Source organism: Podarcis bocagei (genome assembly GCF_964188305.1).
Source record: "Podarcis bocagei genome assembly, chromosome: 10".
NCBI classification, from domain to species: Eukaryota; Metazoa; Chordata; class Lepidosauria; order Squamata; family Lacertidae; genus Podarcis; species Podarcis bocagei.
Genome location: NC_138135.1, coordinates 68,953,084 through 68,974,969, shown reverse-complemented (window position 1 = coordinate 68,974,969; position 21,886 = coordinate 68,953,084). Strand labels below are relative to the sequence as shown.

General features: G+C 45.8%; 1 protein-coding gene and 1 long non-coding RNA gene across 4 annotated transcripts in view; one reads left to right on the top strand and one right to left on the bottom strand.

Annotated features, from left to right (window-relative positions):
* Window positions 1–7,950, bottom strand: part of CELSR1 (cadherin EGF LAG seven-pass G-type receptor 1) — a 158,509-nt gene extending 150,559 nt beyond the window's left edge. The window contains exon 1 of one of the 3 annotated variants that reach the window (XM_081211344.1): window positions 3,728–7,950. In XM_081211344.1, coding sequence (XP_081067470.1) covers window positions 3,728–7,367 — 3,640 coding nt within the window. In that variant the 5' untranslated portion in view covers window positions 7,368–7,950. The remainder of the gene's footprint in view (window positions 1–3,727) is intronic. The other 2 variants (XM_081211343.1, XM_081211345.1) reach the window with 2 other exon arrangements.
* A 31-nt stretch (window positions 7,951–7,981) lies between these two features.
* Window positions 7,982–21,886, top strand: part of LOC308596644 — a 37,135-nt gene continuing 23,230 nt past the window's right edge. Inside the window, exons 1-2 of the long non-coding RNA XR_014012599.1 lie at window positions 7,982–8,025; window positions 21,163–21,224. This is a non-coding gene — a long non-coding RNA (uncharacterized lncRNA). The remainder of the gene's footprint in view (window positions 8,026–21,162; window positions 21,225–21,886) is intronic.

Below are 21,886 nucleotides of genomic sequence, written 5' to 3'. Positions count from 1 at the left end.
TATGACAGGCTGCAATCCTATGCAGCTTTCAGAATACAGTGGAATTTACTTGAGAATAAACATTTCTAGAAATGTGCTCTAAGAATATGTTTGTAGACAGATACATGAGTAGAGGATCAGGCAGTGTTAGAAATGTGCCAGGTGCATTTTGAAATTGGTACAGGTCCAATTGTGACCACAATCTCTGGATGCCAGGCTGGTGACTGGGCAAAGCAAAATGTCCCTTAGAGAAGGGTCTGAAATATCTTCCTTGAAGCTTGAATTTGCTTTATTCTGGATTATTTTATTTGATGATTTGTGTTGTAAACAACTATGAGATTTGTTATTTAAAACATAAAGTGGTATAGAAACGATGATAATGATAATAAATCCAAGTGAAAAGAAATGGCACCTAGACATTCCACTGTGGCAACCACAACCTCTAGGTTTAAGGTGCCATTTGGAGATTAGCTTTCATATGTGAGTTTCTAACACTGGGATCAGGGTGACAGGATCTCATGATTTTTGTAAACATGAAGGACAGCTGATGAGGCAAATACACCTTTGTGTGTTTCACTCTACATATGTGCACTGTGATACCTGATTTGGACAAAGATCCTTTGTATATTTAGAAAAAAAGGTGTGTGTGTGTGTGTGTGTGTGCACGCGCGCAATGGTCACACCTAATCAAAGACTTCATGCTCCACCCCACCCCCCAATATGGGAATGTTTTCCATGTAAAAATTAACCTGTCTGACATAGCCCTTGTTTTGGGCCTGCATGAAGATGTTTAGGTCAATGGGCCAAACCTATGGATACAAGCAGAGAGAGCCAAATACATTGAGATCAATAGATTTGTGTACAGTGGTACCTCGGGTTAAGTACTTAATTCTTTCCAGAGGTCTGTTCTTAACCTGAAACTGTTCTTAACCTGAAGCACCACTTTAACTAATGGGGCCTCCTGCTGCCGCCATGCAGCGTGATTTCTGTTCTCATCCTGAAGCAAAGTTCTTAACCCGAGGTACTATTTCTGCGTTAGCGGAGTCTGTAACCTGAAGCGTATGTAACCTGAAGTGTATGTAACCCGAGGTACCACTGTACAATAGTTAAGTGATAATGTTGGAACCTTAGCATGTTTAGCTTTCTTTGGATAGCAATGGGAATCAAGATGATATGCTTCCTGTCCACCCACTGAAATCTTCAGAATTATTATAGTGTGAACACTAATAAACAGCTCCTTCCTGTCTTATTACCCCAAGCAGAGGCATCTGAGGTTTGTTTTATGACCTACTCTTCATCTTCTGACGTTAGATAAGAAGCTACTTTTCTCTATCAGTTGATTCAGCTTGTTGATGGCTCTGTGATTGTCACCCAAATACAAGCCACTGCAAGCCCAGAGAATCGAGTGTATTATCTCTGGAAATCTTTAACTAGCGGGGAAGTAACAATTACGTGCTAACCACAATTAGTCACTTCTAAAGTTGGACATGAAACCTAAGTCAGTTGTCAAGTGGAATATAGCATGGTTGTTAGCACCACTTTCACTAGTCCAGCAAATATGAGGAGCACACTGAATTTGGGTGTGACTTGTGCCACTGATCTCAGTATGGCCATTCAATCCACAAGCGCTACATTCTAATTAGGTGTTGATAGAATCAGACTAATTTGAGTAACCTTCCAGGACAAAGCAGCCAGAGAGAAACACCTCCCAAAACGTTATTTGCACATGCCGAAGCCATTTCTCCCAAAAGTGAAAAGACTATCTGGAGTGAAAAGCATTACTAACAAGATCCTGTTCACAATGGGTCTCAAAAGGTCAACAAGAGTTGCAGCTGCCCAGGAGACCTGCAATAAAGACAGTGTGGAGAGGGACTGCAAAAGGCTAGGCACTGCATTATTGATGCACAGTATGGGCTTCGATTTATAAAGAGGTAAGTCCACAGTTTAAAATGAAAGCCGAGCTTAAGGGCCAAGTTTTTGTCCAGGAACTTTTTTAAAGGGTTATTCAAAATACCAATGTAGGGAATGAGCCTTCAAATAAAAATTTGCAACTTGTAAGCATATCATCAAAATCACTGAATCATTTAAAAGCATAGCACTTTAACACAATAAATGCTTGCTAGCATATAGAACACACACACACAAACACACACACACACACACACACACAGGCATATTATACTTGGCTATTTAAACAGCACACAAACTGCCTTGCTGAATCACACCAAAGACATTTTCCCCCTAACACTAACCAGCCAGATGTCCCCAGGAAACTCATAAACACAGCGCAAAGGAGATAATCATCTCCTGACATTTGTCCCCTGCACCTGGTAATCACATCTGTCATTTCTAAGAACGCTTCTACCATTTCTTACCAACTCCTAACCTTGGATCAGAGTGCAGACTTTACTGAAACTACATTCAAAGCCAATTTCGTGTAATCATTGCAAATCAAACCTATAACTTCAAACCGATCTGCTGGTAACAAGCCTCGGAAGCAAATACAACTGATGGAGCAGGTCTTGCCCATGAAATCATATGCAAAAATACATTTATTAAGACACAATCCAGCATGGATTAAGCACTTTTAAATCCTATTTATTTCAACAGAAGTATGTTACCTGCACATGGAAAAAAAGAGATATCAAAATGTGCTTAAACTTGGCACAAGTATGGTTAACTTTTTAAGAACCATTGCACTTTATTTTTCTGCAACAGGCGATCAAGACTACTCTTCCAAAAAAAATGTCCTTCAAGATCCAATATTGCCTCAGAGTATTTCTAGAGGCCCATTTAATTCTGAATGTGAACAATCTTCTTCTTTTCTCTGCTTCAGATCTAGTGGTGCATTGTTCCCACAGCAGCACCAGTCTAATCCTCACTAATATAGCAAATGCATTTAGATTCACTTTGGCTAAGCAGAATCTACTGTGTTAATCATCAAACAGGATGCTATGGAATTTGGCCTTGAAGTATTATCCTCTTACTAAGATGTGTTTGGAAAGAATGGCAACAGATGTACAAAAGGAATTGATTCTGGCGAGTCTTCTGTTTTGCTTTCGTATTTTGACAACTAATAATAAGTATGACCATTAATATTTACAAATTTGGCTACTAAAATGCTAAGAATGCAAAAGAAATTCATACATTTTTCATATCTTTGTGTAATACCCCACTGTGATTTTACAATGTAAGAGACATTTTTTATGCAATATTAAGACACATTAATCTTAAAACACATTAATCTTCATATATATATATAATATCCAAACACAGGCAGACATCTCTTGTTAGAGAAGTCAGTGAAGCTTCCTCTTACTACTAATTTAACTGTTCTTTTGACTACAGCCTTGAACATATATCAAAAACTGTAACTAGGTTTAAATTAATTACCAGTATTATGCTCAACATTCAAATAGCTTAATCCTACCCAGCAGCAAGAATGCAGACACATTTAAGTTTTCTTCCTAAACAGAAATGTTTCTGTGGATCAAAATAAGATTGGTTAAATTCCACTACAAAGTAATGTCAGGGCAAAGCACACAGCTTTTCAAGTTTCCATGGCTGCTCTCCAAAAATTTACCCTCCCCCCTCAAAAGAAGTCTCAGGGTATCAAAGAGGCACAAACAGGCACAAAGTCCACACTTGCCTATGCCAACATATTTGGCCACTAAACAACTTTCAGCCACCATTTGTAGCTACTATCTGTAGTCAACCAAAATTAAAAACAAACAATGTGCTTCCTTACCTGAAACCGACACTTTCATTATGGCTTCCAAGGGTCTGTTGTTGTCCAAGTCACGGCTAAGCTTAAGTTCTCCAGTAGCAGAGTCCAAAAGCAGCAGATTTAACTCATTGCCCTGGACAAAGGTGTAATCAAGTTGGTCCGATATATCAGGATCATGAGCAGGGATCTTGCCAATCACTCCAGAAGGGAAGCTATTAGATTTATTGGTGACATAGTTGTTGAAAAGGATCTGGAAGTCTTGCAGCACAGGAGGGTTGTCATTCTGATCTTGAAGGCGTATGTGTACGGTGGCTCGGCTCACAAGTGGGGCTGAAGTAGCTTGCACCACAATTACATACTCTGTCTGGCTCTCATAATCTAGATCCATCAGGGCTGTGAGATCGCCATTAAGAAGGTCAAGCTGGAAGACCTCAGGGATGTTCCCTTCCACGATCTGATACATGATTTGTGCATTAGTTCCCTCATCGGGGTCTACAGCACTGATCCGGGCTACAATGGAACCCACGGGGCTATTCTCCTCCACAAAAATGTCAAATTCATCTTGCTGAAATACAGGTGGATTATCGTTGATATCCAGCACAGTAACCTGAATATCCACAGAGGCTTTGAGGGGTGGGCTGCCCCTATCCACAGCAAAAGCCCTCAGGCTGTAGACAGCCACATTTTCGCGGTCTAGCTTGCGCAGCGTCCGTATCACCCCTGATGTGGCCTCAATGTAAAAATCACCATCACCATCATCACCACCCTGGAAGGTATAAAGGATGCGGCCATTAGGGCCAGAGTCACGGTCAGTGGCGGACACCTGCAAGACACTGGTGGAGAGGGGCACATCTTCGAAGACAGAACCCTGGTAGCGGTCACGAAGGAAACGGGGCGTATTGTCATTGGAATCCAAAATGAGGATCTCCACATAGGTGGTGTCAGATTTCTGAGGGATCCCATTGTCCTGAGCTGTGATGGCCAGTGTGTAAGAGGCTTGGTCCTCATAGTCTAGCTCCATCAAAGTTGTGATTGTGCCCGTGTCAGGGTCGATGCGAAATTGAGGGATGTTATCCTCCAGGATGTAAGTGATCCTAGCATTCTCCCCAGTATCCTCATCAGTGGCACTGATAGTTACAATGGGTGTGCCAATGGGCTTGTCTTCACTGACACTCACGGTGTAGTGGGAACTTTGGAAAACTGGTCGGTGCGTGTTGGCATCTGTGACATTGATGAAGACTTGGACAGTATCAAACAGAGTTCCGTCGGAAGCAGTGACAGTCAGCACATACTGCCTCTCTTGCTTGTAATCCAGTGGCAAGGCCAGAGTGATCAGGCCACCTGCACTCTGACTAGTGATAGCAAAGCGGTTCCTTGTGTTGCCACTAGTGATCTGGTAGGTCACCACACTGTTGACATCCTTGTCCACCGCTGTCAGTGTCAAGACACTGCTGCCTACTGTTGCGTCCTCATTAAGCCTGAGCTGGTAAACTTTTTCAGTGAAAGTAGGGCTGTTATCATTGACATCGAGGACGGTGATGGACACACTGGCTGAGGAAGTCATGACAGGGACGCCATTGTCCCTGGCCTCCACCCCAAAGTGGTAGTTCTCGACAGTCTCCCGGTCAAGCTCAACTGACACTGTAATCCACCCGGTGCTATTGTTGATCTGGAATGGGAAGCCCATGTCCCCACCTGGAGACACCGGTGCAGAAGGGTGAGGCAGCTCAATGAGTTTGTATTCCAAGCGGGCATTATCCCCAGAGTCAGCATCTACTGCCTGAATGTGTAACACTGAGTAACCCAGAGGGACGTTCTCTAGCACAGTGGCTTGAAAAGGGGTGCTTACAAAAATGGGGGCATTATCATTGACGTCCAGAACTTGAATGGACACCATCCCACTAGAATTTATCTGTGGAGGCCGCCCGGCATCCTGGGCCTTGATCCTCAGTGTGTATTCTCGGATAGTCTCGTAGTCCAGGGGGTTGATCAAGTCAATGGAACCGGAAAAAGAATGGATGTAAAACTGTCCCTTGAGGTTCCCGCTCACGATGCTGTAGTGCACCTGGGCGTTGTTGCCACGGTCTCGGTCTGTAGCTTGCACCTGCAGCACTTGGCTATTTACCGGGGCGTCCTCTGGGATTTGCACCAAGTAGCGTTTCTCGCTAAACTGCGGCGAGTTGTCATTCTCATCCTCGACTGTGATATGCACCGTGACTGTGGCGCTTCGAGGACCGGGTTCTTTACCTTGGTCGTTGGCTTCGACCACAAGATGATATTCAGAGACCTCCTCTCGGTCCACAGGGGCACAGGTCCTCACGACACCAGAGTGAGGGTCAATCTCAAAGACTCCCTCCCCGGCACCCGGTTCCAGGATACGATAGAGCAGATTAGCGTTGTCCGGGGCATCCTCGTCCGTCGCACGAATCGTCAGCACCTCGTAACCCACCTCCAGGTTCTCCCGAATGTTCTCCCGGTACTCCGGCTGCTCGAACACCGGGCCGTGGTCGTTGGTGTCACTCACCGTCACTGTCAGGAAGGTGACGGCCGAGCGGTGCCGCGGCACGCCGTGATCCGCCGCAATCACTTGAAGGACGTGGGTGTCCTTCGTCTCGCGGTCCAGGCTGCGGGTGGTGACCACCACGCCTGTGTCGGCGTCAATGGCGAAGTAGTCATCAGAGCGCTTGTCGAAGAATGCCTCCATGGAGTACGTCAGACGGCCCGCCTCGCCCTCATCCGGGTCGTGGGCTTCCAAGGTGATGACGGCCGTTCCCGCCGGCTGGTTCTCCGCAATGGACACTTGGTAGTTGGGCAGCTTGAACTGTGGAGGGTAGTTGGCGCTCCTCAGCGTCCGTTGTGGCGGTGATGGCGGACCCCGGGGCCAAGAACCCCGGCCACCCTCCCTGCCCATTTGCCATTCCTGAGAGGCCGCCCGCCTCTTCCTACCCAACCTGTGCTGCCCTTCTGGCCCACCTGCCGCCCACTCCCTTCCCTCAAAATGGCGCCCGCGAAACTCGACCAGGACCTCCCCGGGGCCCCTGGTCACGTGACAAAGAAGCTTGAGGCTTTCCCCGCCTTTTCCCTCAGGTCTCCTGAGGGGAGGCCCGTCGAGGCACCGGCAGCGTGGGAAACTCGTCAAGGCCCGCAGCGCCTCCAGCAGCGGCGTCTCCTCTTCCTCCGTCCCCTCCTGAGGCTCCGGGGCGGCGGGGCAGCGAGGCCGGCCGCGCAGCCTCCGCCTCAGCGCGGGGCCCGCGTCGGGGAGGGACAGGTGCGCGGGGGCTCCCGCCCGTCGGCGACTGAGGCAGCCGGGCCCGTGCAGGTAGGCCGCCAGTCGCAGCGTGAGGGAAACGCCGCCTGCGCGGGAAACCAAGCGCAGGCGCAGAGGCAGCGGGTTGGGCGCCCCGCCGTCGCACCGCGCGGGCACCGCGGTCCTCCTCAGCAGCCCGCCGGGCGTCACCTCCACGGCTTCCCTCAGCGCGCGCGGCGTGCGAGCCTCGTCCAGCGCATAGAGCCACCCGGGCCCCACGGACACGTCCAGCAGCGGGGCCCCGGCGGCAGCGGCGGCTTCGTCGACGTGCAGCTCCCAAGCGGCGGCGGCCGCCGCGGGGCCCAGCAGCGCGAGCCACGGCAGCCAGGCGGCCACGGGCGAGCGGCGCGGCATCTCCAGGGCGGCCGCGGGGCGACAAAATCCATCCACCCGGCCGCGCTGCTGCTCATCCGGCGGCCGCGGCGGCGTCCATGAGCGCCGGCTTATGTGCCCCCTCAGGAGGGCAAACTTTCCTTTTTATATAAAGTTCAAAATGGCTCCCCGTATCCCGCCACCGGAGGTGAACCTGCCCCTCTCGCCTCAGCCCGGGCGGCGGCGTTGCCGGCGGCTCCTTTCAGCAGCTGCCCCGAAGCATCGCTCCCTCAGGCGCCCGGGACTCGGGGACAGGATTCCCCCGCCAGTGCCCTGGCGGATCCCAGTCCGTCGATCTCCTCCACTTCTCGCCCCTTTTCACGGAGCCAGCGCAGACTTTCAATCCCCGGCGACGAGAAAAAAGCCTTTCGCAACCGTCCGGGGTTAAGTTTGGCTCCGGCACGTGCGCTCGGGAAAAGTTCGCCGCCGGGCTCTGGATCTCCGCTTCTCCGCCTCTGATTCCTCCACCGGAGATCTCTATGGAGATCGGCCGCTGCAAAAGCCGCCCCCGAGGAAGCAGGCAGGCGTCGGTGCCCGAGGAGGAGTTTCCTGCCTTTGCGCGATCTCCTCGCCCCTTTTCACCGAGCCATCGCAGCCTCCCTTCCCCTGCGGCAGATCCCCGGCGACGGATCCGTCCGGGGTAAGTTTGGCTTCCCGGCACGTGCGCTCGGGAAAAAGTTCGCCGCCCGTCGCTGGATTTCCGCCTCTCCTGTCGCTGCTGATTCCTCCCCACCGGAGATCTCTAGGGAGATGGGCCGCTGCAAAAGCCGCCCCCGAGCAGGAGGAGGCAGGCGATCGGACGGGCAGGCAGCCGTCGGTGCCCGAGGAGGCGTTTCCTGCCTTTGCTCTCAACGGAGCAGAGGCAACCTGCGCCGAGGGAGAGGCGGGGAATCTGGGACGCAGGAGCTGCCGGCGAGAGGGAGGGAGAGGCGGTCCCGGGGCGGCTCGGGCCCCTTCTGCCTCGCCTGGTCGGCAGCGGCCCCTGTCGTCCGCAGGGCAGGAGTTTGCCGGGAAGGCACATGGGCGGCGTATAGATAATAAACATTAATTTCCGATGCCCAGAGAGGATGGTCAGAAAGCACCTTGAGGATCAGGAGCAGTGCCGGATTTACATATAAGCTAAACAAGCTATAGCTTAGGGCCGCACACTCTTGGGGGCGCAAAAAAAAATTAAAGGAAAAAAACCCTCGATGTACATTTCCAAAATATAAGATAAAAAACAAATAAAATCAAACTTGCATACAGCAAGTGTTTTAGGTTGTGTAGGCTCCTATTGGTTATGTGCAAATGGCTTTAGATACCTATTAGGTCCATAAATTACCATACAGCATATAGTCAACCCAAAAAATAGTGACAATTTGTTGTTGACAAAGGACAGCTCGGCATATAAAGGGCCCCATTACCTTCAGTAGTTAGGGCATTATCAAATCTCAGTCCAGCCCTGATCAGGAGTCCAACCCCACTGTGGTGCAAGAATATGCAGCTGTCCCAAGGGGGGGGGGATTGAACCAGAGCAGTGCAAGGAAACACTGTTTACCTTCCCACCGGAGCGGTACTTATTTATCTACTTGCACTTTGATGTGCTTTCGAACTGCTAGGTGGGCAGGAGCAGGGACCGAACAGGAGCTCACCCCGTTGCGGGGATTCGAACCGCCGACCTTCTGATCGGCAAGCCCTAGGCTCTGTGGTTTAGACATTTCACTAATTCAGGTTTATACATTTCACTAATTTTGAATCAAAGCTTGACTTCCTTCCCCCTCTTTCTGCTTCTCCTTAAATTTATTTTCAATATCTTCTGCATATCTAGATTAACTTAATTTGCTCATTTATTCATCTACTTTAAATATATATATAGCTGCAGATTATTACAATAATCTTGCCAATGTTCTTATCTGTTTACAATTTATCTGTCAATATTCAATAAACCGTTTCCATTCATTTATAAAAAGTTTTTGATCTTGATATCTCATTCTTCCTGTTTTAAAAAACAAACAAACATTTATTTATTTGGTTTTTTTAATTGAAATTTTATAGTCACAAACATACAACATAAAGACAAGATTGCAAAGACTCTCTAGGACTGCCCTCCTCCCCTTTGTGGGTCCTATTATTAATAATTTCCTCCTGCATCTTTTATAATAATCCAAATATTTTACATCTCAATTATATCCAAAATTCACCATTAAACTACAAGTGTTAATGCTGCTAACGATTCCTTATTAATATTTTGGTCTTCCTGATTTCTTATTCTTCCAGTAAGTTTCGCCATTTCTGTATATTCCATAAGTTTTTGTATCCATTCTTCCTTTGCTGGGACTTCTGCTTCTTTCCATTTTGGGGTGAATAACATTCTTGTTGCTGTAGTAGCATACATGAATAAGTTTCTATATGGTTTAGCTAGTTCTATCCCTACAATTCCCAAAAGAAAAGCTGGGGTTTTTTTTTTACAAACATTATTTTAAACATCCTTTTCAATTCATTATATATCATTTCTCAGTAAACTTTAACCTTACAACAAGAACACCACATATGATAAAAAGAACATTCTTTCTCTTTACATTTCCAACACTTATTTGATTTGGATTTATACATTTTGCCAGTTTACTGCAACCTTGGCAGAGGGCCTTCTCGGTAGTGGCACCCACCCTGTGGAACCCCTTCCCATCAGATGCCAAGGAGATAAACAACTGTCTGACTTTTAGAAGACATCTGAAGGCAACCCTGCATTGGGAAATTTTTTAATGTCTAATGTTTTGCAATTTTTTTTATGTTCTGTAAGCAGCCCAGACTGGCTGGTGAAAGCCAGCTAGATGGGTGTGGTATAAATAATGAAATTATTATTATTATCAGCGCCATGCTCAAAATAATAATTATTTATTATTTGTACGCTGCCCATCTGACTGGGTTGCCCCAGCCAACATACAGAAAAACATTAAAAAGCTTCCCTCTCCTTCAGGTATACAGGGCTGAGGCCGCCTTAGGCTATCAAGCAGTGTAAAAAGCAACAACCAAACAGGGAAATGCCACTTCCTGATAACTCTTTGATGTAAAGCCTGATCTGGTAAACTCATTATAGAATCATAGAATTGTAGGAAGGGATCCTGAGGATCATTTCATCCAAACCCCTGCATACAGGAATCCTGCCCACAGCCATCCCTGTGTGGGCTCGAACCACCAACCTTCCCATTAAGAGGAGCTATAATAGCCATCTTCAAATATCTTACGGGCTGTCCCATGGAGGATCAAGCAAATTTGTTTTCTCCTGCTCTGGAGGGTAGGACTCGAAGCAATGGCTTCAAGTTACAAGAAAGGAGATTCTGACTAAACATCAGGAAGAACTTTCTAACGGAGCTGTTCAACAGTGGAACGGACTTTCCTTCCTTGGAGATTTTTAAGCAGAGGTTGAGATTCCTGCATTGCAGGGCATTCGACTAGATGACCCCCGGGGTTCCTTGCAATTCTATGATTTTCCATATGTCCAAATCAGATCTCTATGGCATCATGCTGTAACAGCACAATGCACCATATTCAGTTATTCTGTTTGAGATGCAGAACTTCTACCCTCATACACAACTTGGAGGTATTTTAAATATATCCTAATTCCAACTGCTTCTGAATTTCCTTCTTTGAGCTGCACCTTTCCCCCGCTGCTACAGTGGCCTCTAGTGGCAAATGAGAGAGTTTCTTTTGCGCAGCCTTCCAACTGAATTCATTTTAAAGCCGTTCTGCGTGTTATTATTAGACAAAGCTGTGTTACAGGATGTTTGGCCATCGTGATACTCAAAAAAACTGCTTGACAATTTTATTGGACTGCTTATGGTGCAAAATAAGCATAGTTATGTGAAATTAAATTTCATTTAGATCACTAGAAGCAAAGTTCAGTTGAGCTAAGTTTTGTTAAAATCAGTCAAATACAGTCATTCACAAGGCTGCAGTATACTTACTTGGAAGTAAGTTCCGCTGAACTCAGTAGGGTTTGTGTCTGAGTAAACCTGCTTCAGAAAAAGATTTCTTTTTTTATAAATTTTTATTGGTTTTACAGTTTAATTTTATATTCACACATAAAATAGAATCAAAAAGTGTAGAATTCTCCGAAATCTTGGACTTTCTCCCCTCTGTGGAGTCTGCTAATAACCATTTTCCACTGCATATCATATCGTCCTGTATTTATCCCTAAAATACTTTATATCCATGGTTCTTTTCAGAAAAAAAAATCAATTCCCACTGATTTCAACAGAATGTGCACATGCTCTCCTTAATGGATTGCACTTAGGTTTCTATGGATTGCATCTGCCGTGGAAGTCATGGGAAAATTACAATGTGTTTAATAAGGTAGCTGTTCAAAAATATCTGTCCTTGATGAAATTGCTCCCGTGATGAATTCTCCTGCTGCAGTCACTATCAATATTTACAATCTATTGGTTAGGAAGGAACGTTGGGGTTTGTGTGTTGGAGTTAGGTGCAATGAAGGTGCAATCAAAATTTGGAATGGAAAAATAGATCTCTACTGTTTTGTCTATGAAAGAACATAGGAAGCATGCATTGAAACAGATAGACTTCTGCTTCATCAAGCTCAGTGTTGTTCTCAATGACTGGCATGAGCTCTCCTGGGTTTCAGACAGGGGCATTTTCCAGAACTATCTAGAGATGCTGGGAAACGTGGGGCCTTCTGTACACAAAATGCATATTCCAACACTGAGCTACAGCTACTGTGCTCTTCCTCCTTTTATCCTTGCAAGAACCTTGTGAGGCAGGACTTCTACTTTGGTGATCACTCATAGCCACGTAAGATTGTCATTCCATAAACACAGTTTTAGCAGTGAGTCCGTAAGTGACTGTGGAGGCCAATTCTGGATATGCACATCCTTCCACAGTGGGGACATAGGTTTCCAGGTGGGAGTTCATCATGGTGAGGGTTTGCCAAGCGTGCCTTCCTCTTAGAACGTTTCTCCCTTTCATCAAGCGTCTTCAAAGCCCATGACACCTTTGGTAAGCACTGGAGTGCACACAGGCCAGTGTTTCCCAGTTGTCGGTGTTTATACTACATTTTTAACGATTTGCCTTCAGAGAGTCTTTAAACCTCTTTTGTTGACTACCAGCATTATGCTTTCCATTTTTAAGTTCGGAATAGAGTACAGTGGTACCTCGGCTTACATACGCTTCAGGTTACATACACTTCAGGTGACAGACTCAGCTAACCCAGAAATGTACCTCGAGTTAAGAACTTTGCTTCAGGATGAGAACAGAAATCATGCTCCGGCGGCGCGGCAGCAGCAGGAGGCCCCGTTAGCTAAAGTGGTGCTTCAGGTTAAGAACAGTTTCAGGTTAAGAATGGACCTCCGGAACGAATTAAGTACTTAACCCGAGGTACCACTGTAGTTGCTTTGGAAGACAATAATCAGGCATCCGAACAACACAACCAGTCCAACAAAGTTGATTTTGAAGAATCATTGCTTCAACACTGGTGATCTTTGCTTCTTCCAGTACACTGGCATTAGTTCGCCTGTCTTCCCAAGTGATGTGTAAAAATTTTCAGAGACACCGTTGATGGAATCTTTCGAGGGGTTGGAGATGGCATTTATAAGTAGCCTATGTTTCACAAGCATACAGTAAGGTTGGTAGTACAATAGCTTTGTGAACAAGCATTTTGGTTTCCCTGCAAATGTCCTGGTAAGGCAGGTAAGGTGATAGGCTTTAACTGGCCCAAGATCACCCAGTTAACCTCTTGGCTGAGCAGGGCTTGCAAGAGAAGGACTTTAGCAAGATGCAAGAAGCCTACTTGCTCTCCTGTTTGTTTCTAAGAAGGAATAGCTCCACGCTTCATCTGTATGAAGAACCAAGCACTAATCTTATCGCTGTTTTTGGGAATGGCTCTGCAAAATTCCTCCCACTGACTTGTATTGTTTGAAAGCCAGGAAGAGTTTTCTCAACGGCTGACAGCCCTTATGCCAAGATTTTTTGTGCAAGACATCTTGGCAGCGCACCAGCCAGCCTTGTACCTGAAAAGAAACAAGTTGCGACTCTCCTGCTGTAAATTTTGTTCACCCAATAGCACGGCTGCTGTTTTTAAAAACTGCACAGGCGAAGGCTATCATTGGCTGTAATTAACTTATTTATGTCTTTAAACCTGATGACATTCTTCTAAGCTGAATGTACCCTCAGGAGGCCCTCTCCACCCTGCGTTAGCAATACCTGTGAATTTTCCACACTCTAAACATGAAGGTCAACACCCCGCCTCCCCATATATCAGTGGGGGAATACACAAGTTAAAACTTGCATTGAAACAAAAGCATTAATTAAACAGAGACAATAAGCAACTCTGAAGCGCGGTCTCAGTCTCTGCTACTGGGGAAGCATGATTTATTCATTCTCTGAGTAGATTTGAGTAAGGAATATATCTAAACATCATGCTAATGACATTTAAAACTTAAAAGAGAATGCTTAGCAGGGCTCAATTTAGCTGCAAGCAGTCTGGCTTATATCTATGCTCAGACTATCGCCTCACAATTCATGTTTGTTTAATTGTCTGGATCTCTTGAAAGGCTGATTCCAATTAATCCAGCCATGTTCTCTTCCCAGAATTGCCTCTCATCTAGATAGACACTTCACAAAGGCTGCCCTGGAGTTCTTTTGCAGGAAAAATAAGCCCCTGAATCAGATTTTGTAGCCAGCACCTTGGCGCTTTAATGTATGAACAAATGTTGTAAAGAAACTTACAAGATACATTGTGCAACTGTCAGATTTATGCATTCAAGTAGGTATACCTTGCCATTTTTGTTCAATCCCTCATTGGCAGCACAAAGTGGTCTTATTTTGTTTCTGTGCACAAAATCTTGTTCATTTCCTTTTCCTTTGTGCTATCAATGTCTGCAGCAATTATTTATTTACATTTGCATCTCACCCTTCTTCCAACAAGTGCAGAGTGGGCTCCACATTCCCCCCCCCCCCGTTTTATCGTCAAAAAACCCATGAGCTGAGCTGAGAAATGGAGACTGATCAGCCTAAGACCACGCAGGGAGAAGCCCCTCACTCACAACCCACAACTCTGTTATCACACTGTCTTTCTCAGGGCAACTCCAGCCTGCTGGTATTTTTGAGCGGGATCCAGCTACATACCGGCAATTTCAGATTGCACAAGTTGATTTTGAGGTCATGTGCAATAAACCTGCTTTCTCAGAAGATCTGACCTTTTGTGATAGAGAAGTGCTCCAGAAAGTGTGGGATAATGTTTTTGTGTAATATCACAAGCAAATCGGAACAAATGCTCAATAAATAGCCAATGTGATCTAGCCTCCCTGCAAACAAATCAGGATGAATGCTCAATAAATTGGTCATTTGGAAGTGACCTTAGCCAACGAATGACCGTTAGGTGGGATGGAGCTATGACCAATAAAACTTGCTTTAGATGATGTTTTGGGTGGCTTTGCTCATGCCAGGGATCTTCCTGATTGATGTCTTTATTTGGGGAAAGAAAATATCATGTCTTTCCCCCCTGTGGTCTGATTCGCAAGAGATCCTGGGGATTTATTGCTTTCCCTTTTCACACATACATACATACTTACTTGTATGCCAGCTTCACACAGTTCAAACCATGATCAAGGTGGCTTACAACATGATAAAAATATATATCAAAGGTTAGTTATAAACAATAAATGAAACATTAAAAAAGACAAAACACAAACTGAACAATTTCCACATAAATCACAACAAAATCTTTTAAAAAAGCAGCAAAAAAAACCAACAGCAACGATCACCTCCCCCAGTCCAACAACCCCCGCCAAAAAGTCTGTTCAGCAGCCTCCACTTTTGTAGCTGGAGTCAATCAGGAGCTCCACATTCCCAGGCCAGGTGGAAAAGGCCTGCAAGGCAAACCCAGGTTAGGGCACCAAAGGCTTATTTTGTGGGGTGGCACGAAACATGGGTTGTTCAGCGTCAAATGGTGCAAGGGGCCTTTTCCATGTGTTTCGCACCACTTTGGAGTGAATCCGAGGACATTGGGTTTTTGGGTTAGGGCACGGAAGGCTCATTTCCTTGGGCGTCGTGAAACGTTAGGTTTTGAGTGCCAAACGTTGCAGGGGGCATTTTCCCAACGCTTCGCACTGCTATGGATTGAATCGGATGATGTCGGCTTTTTGGCGAAACCATGACCCTGCGTGTTAGGGGGCCTCTGGCTCATTTTATGGCTTATCATGAAACATGGGGTTTGCATTGTCAAATGTTGCAGGGGTCCTTTGCCAGTGTTTGGCACCGTTTTCAAGTTAATCAGATGATGCCAGGTTTTTGGCAAAACGGTGACCCTGCGTGTTAGGGGGCCTCTGGCTCATTTTCTGTGGCGTCGTGAAACATGGGGGTTTTACTGCCAGACGTTTCAGAGGGTCTTTTGCAAGTGTTTGGCGCTGCTTTGGAGTGAATCCGACGACATCGAGTTTTTGGCGAAACCGTGACCCCACAGGTTAGGGCGCCGAAGGCTCATTTTGTGGGCAGCAGATTTAGCTCATTCACACAATCCTTGGGATCATATAACTTTTTTTGTTGCTTGGGGTACTGTATGTGGCATTCACATTAGCCATTACTCAGAGTAGATTCACTTAAGTTGTTGTTGTTGTTTTGTTGTTTTGTCGTTTAGTCGTGTCCGACTCTTCGTGACCCCATGGACCAGAGCACGCCAGGCACTCCTGTCTTCCACTGCCTCCCGCAGTTTGGTCAAACTCATGCTGGTAGCTTCGAGAACACTGTCCAACCACCTCGTCCTCTGTCGTCCCCTTCTCCTTGTGCCCTCCATCTTTCCCAACAACAGGGTCTTTTCCAGGGAGTCTTCTCTTCTCATGAGGTGGCCAAAGTATTGGAGCCTCAGCTTCAGGATCTGTCCTTCCAGTGAGCTTAAGTAATCAGGTCTTTATTTAATCATGACAAACTTAAGTCCATTGATTTCAGCGAGTCTTTGCTGAGCATGACTTGGTTTGGGGGCTGGGTGATTCTATACACACGTACCTCAGAGTCATCCCCACTGTTCGTTTGCAATCCTATACCTATTTACCTGGGCCTGGGCATAAATCCTATTTGACTCCATGGGATTGACTCCTGAGCAGACATTCATACAATTACAGTGTTACTGTGTCCAGCTTCACTAAGTTATTTATTTAAATCATTTATAGCCTGCCCATTGCAGCACCAAAAATGTACTCTAGTTGGACATAACAGTTCTCATAAACTTTTAAACACCATATAAGGGAGGAAGGAGCATCTTGAAGATAAATGTGGGTAGGTCATTATAACATTGTGCAAAAATGCATGTGAGTTAATGCACATTCGTTATAGCGCTTGGATGGGGTAAGCGATCTCTTCCACGGGAACAGCTTCAGCACAAATAAATAATTAGGAGACTCAAAAGAGCACAGCTGGACCGATTTCAGAGATGCTTTATTAATAGAAAGAGCCTTATGCATTTGGGGGGGGGGCTGCATCTGTGCAGCAAAGTTGATTGAGAAGCCAAAGAGGAACATTTGAAAAGCACCATTGAGTAGCACCCTGGAGAAAACAGCATTGGGGGACCATTTAAAGAATGGAAACTCGGCCACCATGTGCATTCCAGCCCCTCCAATACCCACCCTGGGTGCTGAGTGCCAACAGGAATGAAGCAAAAGCAGGCTCACTGAGGTCACTTCCAGGCAACTTGTTTACTGAGCCTTCGTCCTAATTTGCTTGCAGGGATATTAGATGACACTAGCTATTCAACAAACATTTGTTGCGATTGGTTTGACTTTGCACGGGTTTCTTTGCGCTCCCCCTCCCCCCAAGTTCATTTTCCCCTTGCTTCCCATATTACAAAAAGTCCAATGTTTTGGGAAAGGGGTTTTGCTGCACAAGACCTCCAAATCAGCTTAAATTACGCAAGCTGAATTTAACAGCGTGTGATTGAATCCCCCCCCCCGACAGTTACCCAGCAGTCTGGGAGAAACAAGAGGGAGGTACTGGCATGCTTTGGGAAACTCCAAATGTTACAGAGCTAACTTTAAATTAAGAAAAAGAACTAATTAATCATCTCGCTGATACTGATCATGCCCGGTAGACATGGAAAGTTTGCTTATTCGTTCAGAGCATTTATACCACGCTCATCAGCTGGAAAAACTCCCTGAGGGGTTGAATGTGGGGGGTGGAAGGGGAAACTCGGTGAACGGGGAGCAGTATGGCCTACCTGAGCCTCATGTAGCTTATAATAACAAATAATTGGATCATATATAATGGTTTTAAGTTTGATGATTTTATTTATAAATGTTAACTTCATTTTAATGTATTTTGTTGTATTTTTCCTGAATAGTTTAGATTGCCCCTTATAAACCATTTAGATGGTTTTTGTTGTTGGCATCTGTCTGCCTTGAGAGACAATGGAGTGAGCCTCTGGGGGTGAAGTCAAAAAGCAGTGTAAGCAGCACCAAAGTGACCTCTCCAGCGCGTGAGTCTGGGCAGTGTGTAATGGATGTCCTTGGCTGCCCAGACAACAAGACCCGCCCTGTTGACCTCGTTGATACGGTCCAAAGGGGAGCAGAGCAATAGGTTTGGCTCCAGCTGGGCTGCTGGAAGGAGGCAACTGCCATCCAACTATCTTAGGCAGGCATAGTCAAACTCGGCCCTCCATATGTTTTGGGACTACAATTCCCATCATCCCTGACCACTGGTTAGCTAGGGATCATGGGAGTTGTAGGCCAAAAACATCTGGAGGACCGAGTTTGCCTGTGCCTGGTCTTAGGGCTTTACTCTTGCCTTCTCCCAAAGATATCCCACAAGGCAGCGGAGGTTTAGGACCAGAGTTTTCCTTCTCATAGATGGGCTACCTTCACACAAACACCCCCACACCCTCCGCACCAATTTTGTTAAGCAAAATAACTGCCATCCTGAACAGGAGCACTCTGTTAAACAGTGACCTTATGCTGCAACATGGTGGTGTGGGTACCACTGGTAAGCCCTTAGCAAGGAATTAACATCCTGCCATGTGGAGAGGAGCATGTTAACAATTCCCCAATTAGATTTCTACTTTGGGGGCAGCAGTGTGACAACCTTCTCTTCATTAGGTCATTGACAATTGCTCCTGAATGTCTTTTCATCTGTTCACCTAGCATTTACGGACCACCATTCATATCAAGGTTGCGGTATAGTCTGGCTCATGGTTGGTGGTGGAATGTCTTTATGTTGTTGTGAACTGCTCTTGTAGCCTTATGAGGCTTTGCCCTTGGGTGGGAAAATTATTGTGCCCGGGAAAGGGAATGGGAGTCAACAGACACTCAAGGAATAGTTTCGGAGAAAAGGCTTTATTTCTACCATCCATGAACTGGTAGAAGGAGCAAGTGTGATAACTCACAAAAAGCATGCACGGGTTCACAGTCATGTGCACAGAGCATATATATCCCTTCCAGTTCCCTCCCCCTTTCTCCTCCTTCCAGAGTCCTGCCCATGAGTTCCTCTGAGCATGAACAGAAAGCTGTCTTGGGACTCTTGGACTCTTGGCACCCTTCCCAGGAAAGGGGGGGGGGTGAGAGCCAAGGGGTCGAGGAGCCCTGGTGGTTCAGCATGTCCAAGATGTTGCAGCCGAATGAGATAAGATTCAGTTCTCAGGCCTGAGTATTCTTGGCATTGACAGAGTCTATTCATTAGCCTTTAAAAGTAACATTTTGCCTATGCACAGCATCTTGTGAGAATAAGCAGAGAAGAGCAGAGAAAAGCTGTTTTGGATTTTTAGAAGACAAAAGGAATTTTGGATAGTTTTGACGCCTGGGGTGATTATTGAAGCCTGGGGTCATTTCAGACAGGATTTGGGTATCCTGTCCCTTCACTCTGACTTGTTGTTTTGCAAATAAAGGGCAGTGTGTGTGTGTGTGTGTGAGAGAGAGAGAGAGAGAGAGAGAGAGAGACAGACAGACAGACAGACAGACAGACAGACTTCATAGTCCATTACAGAGGAGCAATTTATTAAGTGGCAATAGCACTCTGGCTCCACACTCAGCAGATTGTTAATGTACCTGTGGGCCACACATTGTCAGGGACAGGGCAGGGGAGGAATGGCAGAGACCGCCTCCCCAGCTTGACTGTTCCAGGGAGGAGGAGGAGGAAGACAGTTGAGATTTGCAGCAGGGGTTTGTGGGAGGTCACAGCTCAGAGGCAAAGGAGGGGAAAAGTTGGAAAATAATTGTAGAGGAGGAGGAGGAAGCACCAGAGAGGCAACAGCTGATGGACACAGTGTCTTTAGAAAGCATTCCAGACTCTCCATCTCCCAGAACCCGGCATGTCTTAAAAGTAGGAGAGCGAATAGCTCAAAGGCAGAGGGCACTTAGCTGCACCCGTAGAAGTGACGAATGAAGAAGTGGGGGAGACATTGAGGGTGGAGATTCACTTGGGAAAACGCCATTATCCAAGAGGCTGGGTTCTATAGCCTCTTTCTGTAAATACTGAATAAAAAAAACGGTAAGAATCATTTCCTTGACTTTGTATGTTCCTGGCAACCGGCCGGGAGTCGCTGGCAGCAGCCTGACACACATATCCAATTTTTCCATGTACACTTTGGGGCACGTTCATCCACGCATAAATGCTTTCAACTGAATTCTGTCTCATTTCTGTCCCCTCTCCTTAGTTAGAACTTGCCCTCCCTCATTGAGTTCCAGAAACTTCAGGTCCATCATGGCCATATGCACAGGTCGTCGTTTACCTGCGCAGAGGCATAAAAAAATAAAAAAATTGAGATACAAGTTTTCTAATATATCAGATTTGCACAAAAGAGCGGGTGAAAATGATTTTTAAAGTGTATGTCACATTGGACTCCACCAGCAGCCCACCAAGGAGCCTCACCAATGGAAGCAAGGGACGTTACATGGCATCTAGGAAAACTCCACCACATGTAGAAAAATGCTTCTTATACAATCCATTTCAGTGCCTTAGATAACATGTGATTCTGTGTTGGATTCCTTTACTGCATGGATTGGGGAAATCCCAATTAAATAGGGGGAAAGTGCAGGGCAATGTCTTGTGGCTGCCAGTGTGGTATACCAGTGTGGTATAGTGGTTAAGAGCGGTAGTCTCGTAATCCGGGGAACCGGGTTTGAGTCTCCGCTCCTCCACATGCAGCTGCTGGGTGACCTTGGGCCAGTCACACTTCTCTGAAGTCTCTCAGCCCCACTCACCTCACAGAGTGTTTGTTGTAGGGGAGGAAGGGAAAGGAGAATGTTAGCCGCTTTGAGACTCCTTAAAGGGAGTAAAAGGCGGGATATCAAATCCAAACTCTTCTTCTTCTTCTATGTGAAAAATACACATACCGGTACATGGGATGCATCAAATTCATCTTCAAACTGCCCTGCATGTGCACAGCCTCTCTCCTTGTCCTTTATCCTGCGAAACCAAGGAAGCAGGGAAATACAGGGCATTCTTGGGATGTGCCATATAGTTTGCCTTCAGCCCAGAAAATCCACCTATACACAAGCAAGAGGCTTGCGACGGGCTCGTCAGACTGGGGAAATTCTCTCTTCTTGTTATATATGCACCTGAATCCAAGCCTGTACTTGCTACCCAGATCATTCAGGCACCTTGCATCGTTTCATTAAAAGGGATCACTCAGTAAAGTTTCATAAACAGAGAGGGAAGCAACCCTCCCACTTTTAATAAATTGAACTGGTATTGCTGCGTTGCTTGTCAGCTATGTGCGTTAAAGTGTAAGCTTGTTAGTTTAGCTATAATTATGTCATCTTGGGCAATTATAACCTAGGAAATTCCCCAATGTTTTTTTTCTTTCCAGAACAAAAACAAACTGGCCAGCCCAAACCAGAGAAGAAATGTGGCGCTAGGTGTGTTGGGGGGGTGAGTACTTTGTGAGTGTTTGCCCAAATGGGCAAAGCAGGGTGCACCATATCCCTCTCCCCGTTCCTCACCTAACCCTGGAATCCATGTCCTATATTTAGCATTATCTCTTCTTGTCCTAAGAATAAGTGAGGATTTGCTCACAAATTTATTGACAGCAGCACGAATTATTACAGCTAGGAAGTAGAAGGGGCAAGCAGAATATTAAATGGAAGAATGGTATAAAGAGGTGTGGGATATAGCTATTAATGATAAATTAACATGTGCTATTAAGGTAAGTTGGGAATATGCAGGAGATATGATTTTGAGGAGATATGGAAGGTGTTTGTAGAATTTGTACTGTTAAAATGGAAAGGGGTCAAACCATCGCAAGAGGTGCTGAAATTTTGGGAAGTTGGATAGTTAGCAACGTAATGGTCTTGGTGGTAGTGCACATTCTTATTCTTATTTATGATTATCAATTTGTCAAAATAAAATTTTTGTAAAAAATTTTTTAAGGAAAAAAAAATAAGTGAGGATGCACAGTTTGCAGACCATGGCAACCCGATTCATTTGTGGAGCAGGGGGTGGGGACTCATAGCAACACCAAAGATAACAGGAGCCATTCCCTGCACTTCCTGTTATGCACTGTTCTTTTTTAGGGATGGTCTTTGTTAAATAAT